The 13907-nt window shown below is 41.0% G+C and overlaps 1 protein-coding gene across 9 annotated transcripts in view; it reads left to right on the top strand.

Annotated features, from left to right (window-relative positions):
- Positions 1-6360: 6360 nt before the first annotated feature.
- LOC123771725 (uncharacterized) overlaps positions 6361-13907 on the top strand; it is an 81679-nt gene continuing 74132 nt past the window's right edge. For 5 of the 9 annotated variants that reach the window (XR_006774561.2, XM_045764438.2, XM_045764439.2 and 2 more), the window contains exons 1-2: positions 6362-6864; positions 13693-13811. Coding sequence is in view for 5 of the 9 variants with exons in the window: in XM_045764438.2 (XP_045620394.2) it covers positions 6744-6864; positions 13693-13811 (240 nt within the window). In the remaining 4 variants the exon portion in view is untranslated. Of the gene's footprint in view, positions 6865-13692; positions 13812-13907 lie in introns of all 9 variants that reach the window. The other 4 variants (XM_045764442.2, XM_069313292.1, XM_069313293.1 and 1 more) reach the window with 2 other exon arrangements.

The raw sequence follows: 13907 nt of genomic DNA on the forward strand, positions 1-13907 counted from the left end.
TTTCTGTAACACCCGTTACATCCTGCAGCATTTAATTATCACTTTATTAATGCTTATAAATACTTAACCCTTCACGTTTTAGGTCGATTAAAGTTGAAACAGAATATCATAAGCAAGGCTGGTGTGCTAAATAAAGATGATTTATTAAGTGGATGGAGCCTTTAGCTGATCCCTTCCTGTGATTGGCTGTTGTGCGAATGTCAACAAAGAATATCTACCAATGATATGCCATTTATTATGCACTCCATACCATTTGGGGGCGGAGCTTGGAACCTCCTACCCGAGCACAACAACCCGCCTTATGGGTTGCTGTTTGGCTATTTATAGTGCGTTGGAAAAAAAAGAGATGGCGCTAGTTGTATTTTGTGGGGTAATTTGTTATTAGTGTAATTTGATGTCAACAGATGGCGTAAGCTGTATCTTATGGCTACTATTGACCAGCCATTTGATAGTGTTCTCTTTTGCCGACAGATGGCATCAGCTGTATCATTATTACTTCCGAATTCCCTTTAAACACTGATCTACAAATCCCGTAGCTTATGATAAGGTTTTATACAATTTATGATAAGTATTAGATAACTGGAGTTCCGCAATTACTTTTATTTATCAACTGTTCAGGATATAAATAAATAAATAAATAAATGTTTATTCAGGTAAAGTACATACATACAAGAGGTTTTACAGAAATTGATAGATTTATAGATAGAGCTAGTACATACAATGTCTAAAGCCACTATTACGCAAAGCGTTTCGGGAAGGAAAAACATTAAAGACTAAAACTTAATACTAATTGAGATTAAAGTATAAAATGTGTTGAGAACAAATATAAATAAAAAAGGGGGGAACATTGCAGAAAAAGCAGCACAAATACAATTAGATCGACAAAGAGCGTTGTTTAAAAAAACAGACATGGGTTGACAATATATTTATTATTTATTTATTTATTTATTAATATATATACAAGAAGGTACATTGGGTTTGTGAGAATACATTGAATAGTACAGTATTTACAGTCTTGTAAAGCCACTAGTTATAAGGGTAAGGTAGGTTACAGGGAATTTATTAGGTAGTGCTTAGTTTTTATCTTAAACTGGTTGAGAGAGGTACAGTCTTTAACATGGTTGGGAAGGTCATTCCACATTCTGGGCCCCTTGATTTGTAGAGCATTTCTAGTTTGATTAAGTCGTACTCTTGGAATATCAAAACTGTATTTGTTTCTGGTGTGGTGCTCATGGGTTCTGCTACAACCTTCAATGAAGCATTTGAGGTCAGGATTGGCATTACAATTCAGCGTTTTATATATGTATAATACACGTGAGAGAATGTGCAGTGACTTAATATCTAACATATTCAGAGATTTGAGTAGGGTACCGAGTGATGTCTTGGGCCAGAGTTGGATATTGTCCTAATAGCAGCTTTGTGTTGAGTAATTAGAGGACGTAAATGATTTTGGGTAGTAGAACCCCAAGCACAAATACCATAGTTGAGATATGGATAGATACTCAAATCTCTGAATATGTTAGACATTAAGTCACTGCACATTCTCTCATGTGTATTATACATATATAAAACGCTAAACTATAATGCCAATCCTGATCTCAAAAGCTTCATAGAAGGATGTAACAGAACCCATGAGCACCACACCAGAAATAAATACAGTTTTGATATTCCTAGAGTTCGACTTAATCAAACTAGAAATGCTCTACAAATCAAGGGGCCCAGAATGTGGAATGACCTTCCCAACCATGTTAAAGACTGTACCTCTCTCAACCAGTTTAAGTAAAAAACGAAGCTATACCTAATAAATTCCCTGTAACCTACCTTACCCTTCTATTGTCAACCAATGTCTGTTTTTTTTAAGAGCGCTGTTTGTTGACATAATTGTATTTGTGCTGCTTTTTCATCTATGTTTTCATTTCTTGTTTTCATTCTACTCATTATGCTCAATTAGTATTAAGCTTGTCATTTAAGTTTATCATGCCCGAAACGCTTTGCGTAATAGTGGCTTTAGGCATTGTATGTACTAGCTCTACCTATAAGTCAACCAATCTTTGTCAAAATTTATTGTATGTATGTACCTTACCTAAATAAAAATTATTATTATTATTATTATAGATGAGGGAGTAATAGAGCGTCACCAGGGCAGGGCGAGGTACATAATATCTGATCTTAGAAAGAATGCCAACAGTTTTTGAAACTTTTTTTTGATATATTTAGAATGTGTCCCTGGAAATTCAGCTTGTGGTCAATGAGAACGCCAAGGAATTTGCCATCTATTTTGTTACAAATTTGGGTATTGTTTATCATGAGATTTATTTGATTAGAGGATTTATTGCCAAACAGAATATAGAAAGTTTTGTCAATGTTAAGGGTGAGTTTGTTGGCAGTTAGCCAAAGATGAACTTTATTTAGCTCAGTATTCACTGTGGCATTTAGAGCAAGGGGGTCAGGACTGGAGTAAATGAAGGTTGTGTCGTCAGTAAATAGAATTGGTTTGAGGCGTTGGGAGGCATTTGGAAGGTCATTAATGTAGATGAGAAAGAGGAGAGGGCCAAGTATGTTTCCCTGAGGAACACCAATGTTGATGGGTAGGGTGGGAGAAATTGAATTATTCACAGAAACATTCTGGAGCCTGTCAGTAAGGTAGGATTTGTGGTATTGCAGGGAGTGTCCTCTGACTCTATAATGATGTAACTTAAGAAGAAGGTTTTGGTGGTTGACAGTGTCAAAAGCTTTACGCAGGTCCACAAATAACCCAACAGGGAACTCATTTTTATCAAGAGCTGTATGAATCAAGTTAATCATACTAATAAGTGCATCGTTAGTGCTTTTTTTGGGTCTGAAGCCATATTGACAAGAGGTAAGTATATTGTGTTTGGCTAGATAAGAGTAAAGCTGCTTGTAGATTAGTTTTTCAAATATTTTTGACAAGTTAGGCAGGATTGATATATATGTCTGTAGTTGTTAACATCTGTGAGATCACCACATTTGTGGACAGGGGTTACTCTCGCTTTCTTTAGAATATCTGGAAAGGTTTGGAGTTCAAGTGACTTGTTGAAGAGCAATGCAATAGCAGGGGCTAAAGGTCTGGAGGCTTTTTTGTAAATTAAAGTTGGTATCTCCTCAAGGGCACTAGACTTGGTTTTAAGGGAAAGGATTATCTCATTAACATCAGTGGAATTTGTAGGCTTTAGGTACAGAGACTGGATAGTTACCTGTAAGATAGTCCTTAACATCAGTACTGGAAGATGGAATATCATTTGCAAGGGATGACCCAATGGAAGAGAAGAACCTATTGAACTCAATAGCAGAATCAAAGGCTAAAAGCTGACCATCGTTATTGGACAGAAGTGTTGGTTTGTTATTTAAAATCTTCTTTGATCCCAATATTTGTGAAATTGTGCTCCAAGTTTTTTAATGTTGCTTTTTATTTGGGTAAATTTATCTTCGTAGTATTTAGTTTTGGCTCGTCTAATTATTTTAGATAGCAATAACGAGTATTTCTTTGAGAATTCTTTGGAGACGGTTCCTAACCTATACTTCTTCTCAAGGTCATGTTTTTTATTAACGGATTTAAGTATTCCCTTTGTAAGCCAAGGATTGTTTAGCCTTTTGGTTGTGACTTGTTTCGTTAGCATAGGACAGTGGGTGTTATAAAGGCTCTCGATTGGTGAAGATTAAGCCACCCAAGAGGTGGCACAGGCATGAATAGCCCGTAAATACTGCTCTCGTAATATTATTCAGGGGGAGGGGGGAACTATCTAGTGAAAGCGCTAAGCCATTACGACTATATAGCACTGGGAAGGGGTCAGGATACGGATGGTGACCGAACCGCGGTTGTGTGCGGTCGCAGTGTTGGCTCTCTTGGCGTCCGCTGCTTGGTGGGAGGTGGAGTATTGCCCCACATTCTTCTTTTTTGCACGTGGTGATACAGGATATTGTGAATTTGTTCTCGATTGTTGACAGTGCCTTTGAGTATCGAGGAAATGGCTGAGGCGGTATGCCTAAGTGGTAGTGAGGACAGACAAGATGATAACAGACCGTTTGAAGTAGTAATGAACAAGAATAAACGGCAAAATATTAACAGACAGTGAGAGTAAGGATGAAATAACAAAGAGACCAAAAAATGAGACCCTACTCAGCAAGACAAGTGAAGCATTTTAATAGAAGAATGAGGCTGTTGTTCCCTACAACATGCCAGCTGAACTTCCACCAAAAGCTGGAGTGGACGGTACGTCTGGCTAAGGAGTGTTTGGAATATGAACCACTCTTCAAGGAGGGTCTTCACCGGCCATACATAACAGTTGGGACAGAAAAGGCCGTGGAACGCCTCACGACGGTTGGTTTTCAGAACATTGTGATGGTTACTCCGGAAGAAGGTATGGTGCACACAAAGATCATAGTTTTTACATTTCCAACTTATTTGGATCCTGACTGTCTTCTTCTCAACAATGATAATGTTGTATGGGCGAAGAGGAACAGTGTTCGTGGTGACAAACAAAGCCAGGTTGTTGCCTTGGTAAAGGGTGAGGCGCCGGAGAAAATTTATGTGCAAGGACTAGGCTATAGGAAAGTTGCAAAATACATTGAGTAGCCCATAACTGACATGTGGAGAGCTAGTGTCACAATTGATATGTTTGTCCTGCACACCGGTAGAGTGGGAGAGGTTATGTATTGATTACTGAGAACATGGTGACAACATATTCAAATCAAATCAAATGTTTAATCACGTAAAAGTACATACATACAAGGTGAGTTAACAAACATGATGGTAGATTTCTAGATAGAGCTAGTACATACAATGCCTAAAGCCACTAATACGCACAGCGTTTCGAGCAAGGTATGGTGAAAAACACTTGGACTAAAGCCTAATACTAATGACATCAAAGCATAAATTGAGTTGAAAAGGGCAAAAAGGAAAAATACGTGGCGGAAATCAGCAGTTATACAAGTCGGTCAACAAACTATATTGTCTGAAAATAGCAAGACATGGGTTGACATTTAGGGGGTAAAGGTAGATTACAGGTAAGATATATTCGCCAAAGCCTCTACACCCTGCCGTACAGGATTAAGCAAGATCTACAGTTAATAATAATAATTCAATAGTAATTAAACAAATTATTTATTTATTTATATACAAGAAGGTACATTGGGTTATAAGAGTACATAATATCAGTGTTCTTACAGTCTGGCAAAGCCATTAACACACACAGCGTTTCAGGCAGATCCTTAAGCTAATAAATAAAGGTGAGATATTAATTGAGTCATTGTAATAGTGTCGAGGGACAGGCAGCCAATGTATATATACATTTTAGGCCTATATCGAGGTTCCCCAAGGTCGACCCCTCCCTAGTTAGTTTAGTTTTTACTAAACTAACTACTTCGATGCAATCCGACAACAAGCTGACTAACTGCCGGGATTCGAACCAGGAATTCCCGACTGTGAATTGGGAACGAGCCCGACTGCATGGGTGTGGGTGATTAGAGATTTAGATTAAGTTCCTGATCTACCCTCGGCAAAGGCATGGTTTCGACTAACTATTTTATGATAAGTTCTGATTGTCAGTGCATGAAAATTGGACTCAAATAGGTCACAACTAATTTTTAAGTACAGTATAAATGTTAACTCTGAATATGCAGTTCAATGCTTTAAAGAACAACTGTTTTTGCAGATCAATAGTACTTAATATTAGATGAACTTATAGCTAGTTTTTTATATCTACACTGAGTATTCTTTCATATAGAATAGAGTAGCAGCACATTGCTGTGTACCCCAAAGCTTGTTAATAAAAAAAACAGACATACTGATAATTCCCAATATATAATTAGTGGTTTGTAAAATATACAAATACTTCACCGTTCTAAGCAATCATTGTAAGTGATCCTATGTATTTATATAAATAAAATAGTATTAGTATTCCAGAAAAGCGACGTATTCCACAACTTATCGACGTATACAGTTTACCTAAATTCTGGACTATGTTGAGTACCAGAATATACTTGCTGAATGGTCAGTAAGCACTTGTGTGACCCCTTAATAACCCTTCCGTAACTTGTACAGCCAGACACGGGAAAGAGATTAGGAGGACACACTCGGGGACATACTTCAAAGACATACAAACTTTGTAACTTCCTGTATATATGTATATAGATAAGTAAATACTCTCGGGCCGTCAAAAAAACTTTTTTTGCGTTTCTGCCCGAAACGCTTTGCGTAATAGTAGCTTTAGGCATTGTATGTACTATCTATAAATCTATCAATTTTTGTAAAACCTCTTGTATGTATGTACCTTACCTGAATAAACATTTATTATTTATTATTATTATTATTATAAAACACTTGAGTGTGTGTTGGCAAGTGGGACGTTTTCTGTGACGGGAGTCGACCGGAAGCAGCCATCTTAGGCTCAGCTGAGGCACTAGTGACCCTCCCGTCTGTCGCTCCTCCCGTCTCTCTCGCTCCTCCCGTCCTCGCCACGCCACCATGACTCCCTAGTGCCACCCGTCACACTCCTCCTGGCATGAAGTGGCTCCAGTTAGGTGCGATTCGGGTGTGAAATTTGGGGTGACAGGAGAGGCTGAAAAGTGGTGGGACGGCACCCCCATCATCATCCCCCCCCCTGTCTTGACCACGAATGAGAGTCCGTCCTGTCTGATTGACGGTCAAGCGATCGCTATGGGACCTGTCAATCTATGAGTGCCGCCAAACGTTGCCTCTCGGTTGTCTGAGATTCGCGGGCAAGATGAAGAAGCTGTTTCAGAGGATAGACCAGTCAAACAAGGACCAGAGCCACACCAGCTTCCTGGGCAAGGTGTTCGTGGTGGGGCGCCACACTGTCACCGTCGAGGAGGTCATAGCTGAGGGTGAGTGTTGTGCCTGGGGGTCATTGGAGGTCAGGGGAGGTGGTCACTAAGGACCCTGGGTCACTGGAGGTCAGGGGAGAGGGTCAGTAAGGACCCTGGGTCACTGGAGGTCAGGGGAGAGGGTCACTAAGGACCCTGGGTCACTGGAGGTCAGGGGAGAGGGTCACTAAGGACCCTGGGTCAGGGGAGGTGGTCAGTGTTATCTCTGGGTCACTGGAGGTCAGGGGAGAGGGTTAGTAAGGACCCCTGGGTCAGGGGGAGGTGGTCAGTAGTGTCCCGGGTCAGGGGGGAGGTGGTCGGTAGTGACCCGGGTCAAGGGGAGGTGGTCGGTTGTGACCTGGATCAGGGGGAGGTGGTTGGTTGTGACCCGGGTCACTGGGAGGTGGTCAGTTGTGACCTGGGTCACGGGGAGGTGGTCGGTTGTGACCTGGGTCACGGGGAGGTGGTCGGTAGTGGTCCGGGTCAGGGGGGAGGTGGTCGGTAGTGGTCCGGGTCAGGGGGGAGGTGGTCGGTAGTGGTCCGGGTCAGGGGGGAGGTGGTCGGTAGTGGTCCGGGTCAGGGGGGAGGTGGTCGGTAGTGGTCCGGGTCAGGGGGGAGGTGGTCGGTAGTGACCGGGGTCAGGGGGGAGGTGGTCGGTAGTGACCGGGTCGGGGGAGGTGGTCGGTAGTGACCCGGGTCGGGGGGAGGTGGTAGGTAGTGGTCAGGGGGAGGTGGTAGGTAGTGGCCCGGGTCAGGGGGAGGTGGTCGGTAGTGGCCCGGGTCAGGGGGAAGTGGTCGGTAGTTGCCCGGGTCAGGGGGAGGTGGTCGGTAGTGGCCCGGGTCGGGAGGTGGTGGTCAGTAGTGACCTCGGTCAAGGGGAGGTGGTCAGAGGTGACCCAAGTCAGGGAGGGAAGTGGACCTGCATTATACAACACTGGATACTGTACAGTACTTTAAAAAATGTGAAATGTTTCTTTTCATTTGATATTCCTTTTCAGCTTACTGTTACAGAAGTTTGTCATGCACTGCAACTTGAAAGTTTTATTACTTAAGTTTAACAACTTAAGGCAGTATTGTTTAATGTTTGCTTATTGCCCACTAATTAATACCACTAATAATTTTCATGCCAGTGTTTGGGTACCAAGAGGTGTTTCATAAGTGTAAGTGGCATCGCCACTTAATGCAGTACAGTATTAGAAATTCTGTATGTAGCTGGAAGTGAAAGTTATGTTTTGGCTCTGGTGGAAATGATAGTGAAAATTAGGAGTGAGGCACTGGAGCAAAAGTATAGGACAGCTATATACTATTCAGTAAATCTAAAGAAAATGAGAGATCCCAATCATATGTGACATTCTCCCAAGAAGGGAAGCTGGAAATGAGTGGCTATCCAGGGCTATCAACGTCAATTACCGACTTGACAAATATCACAAGGCAACTGCAATGTAAATAATTTTTTCTTTTATTTATACAGTATATACAAGAGTTTCATTCTAAATTCTTGTAAAGTTCTTACATTCTTACATTCATGAGTTCTTACATTCTTGTAAAGCCACTATCATGCATAGCATTTCGGGCATTTCCTTTAATCTTAATTTTCCCTAAAATACGACCCGCCAAATAATTTAACAACCAGGTACCCATTCACTGTTGGGTGAACAGAGGCATACAATTAAGGATTGGCACCTAATCAATCCTCCCTGGCCAGGATACAAATCCAGGCCAAATGGCTTTTGAAGTGCGGGTCGAGAATCTTACCACTGAGCCACGGGGACTGTGGCACAGTGACAACTATGAACTCTTCTGTAAGAAGAAGTAAGTGCACTATGGGAATTTACTTAAGGAGAGAAGATACAAAGGTGACATACTGGCAGGAGAAAACTTGTAAATATGATTTACTTTGCTGGGAAAGTGGATAAAAACTTGGTAAAGACTATACACTTACCACTATTAAGTATGTTAATTAATAATAGGAGTGTTAGAAATAAAATTGATAAATTAAGTCCATCGTTCTGAACAGAAGTAATAGATATTGTAACAAACAAATAGGTTAGTTTCTGTACCTCAGTTTAGGGTATACAACCAAGGGTTGTAAACCTGTGGAACTGCCTAACCGCTTAAACCGTAAACGCCAGAACTCTGCTGGGTTTTAAAATACAGCTAGACAACATCAACTGGGCAAGTAAGGGGGACCTTTGACAAGCTGCTGGCTTCCTGTCCTTGTCGAGGTCACTAGTATTGGTGGCCCTCGGATAAATTCAGGTCAATAATTACAAACTACCGGTAATTAAGATTTGGGAAGTGGATGAAGAACAAAAATTTATTGAACATCAAGAATAGTTAAATTATATTAGAAGAGAAACAAACAAAACTGTAAAATATATATTTAACAGGGCACGCAAAAACAAATCCTTAAAAGTTCTATCAGACACACAGTATATCAAACAAAGATTAGGGAGAAGAATGGGCCTTTGAAGAACTAGATAGGTCAAGTTAAATAACACAAATTGATGGCATTCTAAATAAGTACTTTCCCCATTTATTAGAGAACTATATTTTTACTGTTGAACAAATCTTGGTGGTGAAGTGGACAGTGTGAACTGTTTAATGGTTACCAGGGAGAAAGTTATCAAACAAATAGAAAAATTAAGGCCTAACATATCTCCTGAAGCTGACAAAGTATTTGCCAAGTTCTTCAAGAATGTAGTTATAAACCTAGAGAGAGCATTGTCTCTTTCATATTTAAGAAATTGTTTGAGATTCCAAACACGATCTACTGTATGCTCCCTCTCTGGTCGTTCCTCATATTTGACGGGGAAAGGTCTTGGGGTCATTGAGGTCCATGGTTACCCTTTGAGCGTTGTAGCTTAGTTCCTGCCGCTGAAAGTATATTGCTTTAAATGAATATGTTTTCTTATATTCTGCCCTGGGACAAACTGGACACCAGGTCTGCTACCCCTATTGGTGCATTTCAGTCTGTTTGTGGCCAGGATGGATGCCCCCTTCCCCACCACAACCCTTGATCAGATTTCCATTGTCTTGTATTCCTTTGACTGTTAGTGTGGCTTAGTTGAGCTTGCTTCAGTACGTGTTACAAAACTGAGACTGAGAGAGAATTGGATCCATCCTCCTTTGAGTATGGTTCCACTTCTGCTTGTGCAAGATCCTAGCTTCATCTTGCTGGCAGACATTCTTTTGTTTTACTTGGCCAGGTGGTGGCTTGGCTGTCATTTGCATGTGGATGACTAGGAGTCTGCCTCAGTTTATCTCTGTGGGACCTTAATATGTTGTTGCAACAGTATTCTATTTGCAGGAAATTGTTTCTGGACAGTTCAAAATCTGTCTCAGATCTCTCTCTATCTGGGTTTCCCTCATCTACTTCTTTGTCTGTTGTTGCAGTTGATGTTCTTAGGTTGTTTGCCACTCCTGAAGTTCATAGACTTTTTTGCAGCTATTCGTGCCAACTGGCTTTCAGGTTTGGTCTCTGTCCAGTTCACTTGATTACTGTCCCTCTTAATCACTGCCTCATTCTCACGTCTCCATGGAGGTAGGGTGGGAGTACCTTAATTCAGCCACATTGCAAGGTGTTTTGGATGCGATCAGCTATTCTTATTTTGACGTGGGACCAGTTCAGTGACTGTTTCACAGACACTGAACTGTGGGTAGAGGGCTGTTATGAAGGGACATGGGAATTAGGTTAGTGCAGGTATTGAAAAATACTGTACAATACGCTGAATTTTTTATTAAAGCCTCACCTATAACTCTGGATAGAGGTAGTAATAGCACTAACAGGGCTGTCTTGTATTACATATTTGGGGCTGGTACACCATGTGTTACTCCACTATTTCTTTTTTTTTTTTTTTTTTTTACATTTCAATACTGTCATCCTTTTTGATGGAGAAATAAAAGGTCTGGCTTTAATTGGCTGTCTTTAATATTTATTATTCAATCAAAATTTAACTTACAATTTAAGATAGCTATGGAGCAGGATGCTTATTAGTCAAAGAACAAAGAGTTGTATGCAGGTGGCAGGATGTAATTGAAACTTGATAGGTTGGTATTGAGTGTAACTGTATATACTGTTGCCAGGAGTTGATCCCGAGGTTGTCACTGTGGGCAGTGCACACACTGCCAGAGGTTGTCACTGTGGGCAGTGCACACGCTGCCCGAGGTTGTCACTGTGGGCAGTGCACACGCTGCCCGAGGTTGTCACTGTGGGTAGTGTGCCCACTGCCCGAGGTTGTCACTGTGGGTAGTGTGCACACTACACTGTGGGTAGTCCTCACACTGCCCGAGGTTGTCACTATGGGTAGTCTGCACACTGCCCGAGGTTGTCACTGTGGGTAGTCCTCACACTTCCCAAGGTTGTCACTATGGGTAGTCTGCACACTGCCCGAGGTTATCACTGTGGGTAGTGCTCACACTACACTGTGGGTAGCATGTGTAGTGCCTAATGTTCGAACATCGCTCTATTACAGTTTAACACTTATAAACAAAATAATGTTCTGTATATAGTACCCGTACAGTATTCGTGCTAGGTATTGTATTGCTATGTACTGTATCTTAAATGTGTGTTTATTAGTTCACAAACCAAAAAGGATTGTTTATTTCCATTTGTAGCAACTATTATGCTGCCTTTGAGGTAATTTTCTGCTGGCTGTCCGAAGTTTGGTTACCTTTGCCCTCACCTTCATGTTGCAGTGTTGTGTGTGTAACACACTACTGTGCACATAACAAATGGTTTGGGCAAGTAACCTTGGTTTGATACACATTTGAAACTTCTGATTCACAAGCCTGATTATTTTTTTATATAAAGTGTTAAGGCTATAATTGTTCACCTTATTTTTTTGTAATGAATGCCTATGGAGAGTTATCCTGTCAAAAAAAATCAAATTTGAGTTTTACATTTTATATCATTGTCCTTGAAATTTTGTGTAAGCTTTCACTAATTTTGTAAACTCGCATGTAGTTTATCCTGATTGGGGGTTTAACTAAAGAATGACACACAGTTTGAGGCCAAGATGGAAAATCTGCAGGTTTCTTCTACTTCATAAATTGTTACCAAAAATTTTAAAGCTGAAGAGCTGTTTGAGCTTATAGAGGCGGAGTTGACCTCATTAGTGTCTTTGAAAGAGCCTAATTCATACACTTTCATTTCCACTGGGGTATGGTGGTGAGGATGTTTGTATGTAAAGGGTGATGAGGAGTTCAGTGAGGACAGCATATCTGTTTGAGGACAGCTGGCCTTGTGGGTGTCAGTGTTGGGCTGTGGGTTTAACCGGAAGTATTGGAACTGGAGCAGAGATAAGTGGCAGACAGATCCAACTACTGTACTCTAATATGCTTGAAAATGAGAGGTTCTCTTTCAAGCCTAGGGGACTACAAGGCACTATTGCAGGGCCTTGGGAGCTGCAGAGAGGGCTCTTTGAGTGCCCCAGTCTACAGGGAAGGCTCTTGGGCACCCTGTGGGCTGTAGGGAGGGCTCTTAGGTGCCCCATGGGCTGTATTGAGGGCTCTTGGGTGCCACATGGGCTGTAGGGAGGGCTCTTGGGTGCCCCATGGGCTGTAGAGAGGGCTTTTGGGTGCCCCCGTGAGCTGTAGGAAGGACTCTTGGGCATCCTGTGTGCTATAGGAAGGGCTCTAGGGAGTTCCAGGAGTGTGTTGTGGGTTTCTTTAGTGTTCCAGGATTGAAAGAAGGGCTCTTGTTAGCCTCCTTGAGTAAGTTCAATTGTTAAATTGAATAAATGAGAAAAGACTGTTGTCATTGGTGAGTGATAACCTGGAGGTATTGTTTTGGCTACATCACCTTTATCTGTATTACCTGGGCTGTGGGTGATGTGGGTGTCAGTAGAATGTTTTATGTATAGATTTTTTCCCTAGTGCTGCTGCAGTGTGTGTGGGTTAGGGATCTTCATTTTTAAGTTAGTTGTTAAAGCTTGACTGTCTACTCTCACTATAGTTTTGGAAATGTCTGAATAGTTAATTTTTGTTTATGAACACTGTAGATGCATTTTGTAATATAAAAATATTAGAATTCCTATTTACTTGAGCATCTTTGTGGAACTTGATCTCAAGATAGACTTGACTCCTACAATCCTGAGTCATCATGTTAGAATATGGTTTCTGTGAAATTGTGCTACATTTACTGTCTTAATTGTTTCTTTAATTCTTTATCTAAATTATATATTTAAAGTCATGTATGGTTTTGAGTCATGTTTTCATTGCTTGCAGTGTCTATATGAGTTTGGGAAGCACCTTCCCTATTTAGATCAAAAATTTATTTTCCAGTATTGCACTAAATGCCAGAGCTGGTGTCTTGGATTCCTAGCATTCCAGATGGGTGGGATAACTAGTATCTGCTGTATTGGTTTTCTGATATTCCAGTAGTTGCCAGAATTGGCATCATTCCATTCCCAGAAATGCTAGTCCATCACAGACAGTATAATTTATTAATGGGAATTCTCATATTCACTTTTGACTGCCTACGAGGTCACTTAAATGATTTCAATAAGCTTTCTTAAGAAAGTCACATTACATAGTCATCTCATTTTTTAATACAAATTGGCCTTACTGAAGATGACTATTTTATGAAGGAAATGACAATTATGCGAATGTTTTCTGTGCTCCTTGGTAATAGTTTGGAGTTAATGTTCCTAGCCAGAGAGCACAGCATGTTGCCTCCTAGCTAGCAAGGACACTATGCAGTCTCCTAGGCATTTATTATGCCTCATGTGTTGAGGAACCTGTTATAGTTCCCTGGTAGTTCTGATTATAGCTCCTGTCCCATTAGGTTTTCTTGTTCTTAGCAAGACATCTCTAGTTACTATATTAATTTTGTTTTTTCTTCGACAGGAGGGTTTGCCTTAGTATTCTTGGTCAAGGGCAGTGGAGGAGTTCGATTTGCACTCAAGCGCCTGTATGTCAACAACGAACATGACCTGGAGGTGGCCCGCAATGAAATCAACATTGCTGTAAGTTCTGAAATGACCCCAGTCTTCAACACAACATTGCAAGTTGCACAGCAATGTATAGTATGGAACTTCTTGAATGAATTGTTGATGACAAGA

This window comes from Procambarus clarkii, chromosome 75 (assembly GCF_040958095.1).
Source record: "Procambarus clarkii isolate CNS0578487 chromosome 75, FALCON_Pclarkii_2.0, whole genome shotgun sequence".
Classification (NCBI taxonomy): Eukaryota; Metazoa; Arthropoda; class Malacostraca; order Decapoda; family Cambaridae; genus Procambarus; species Procambarus clarkii.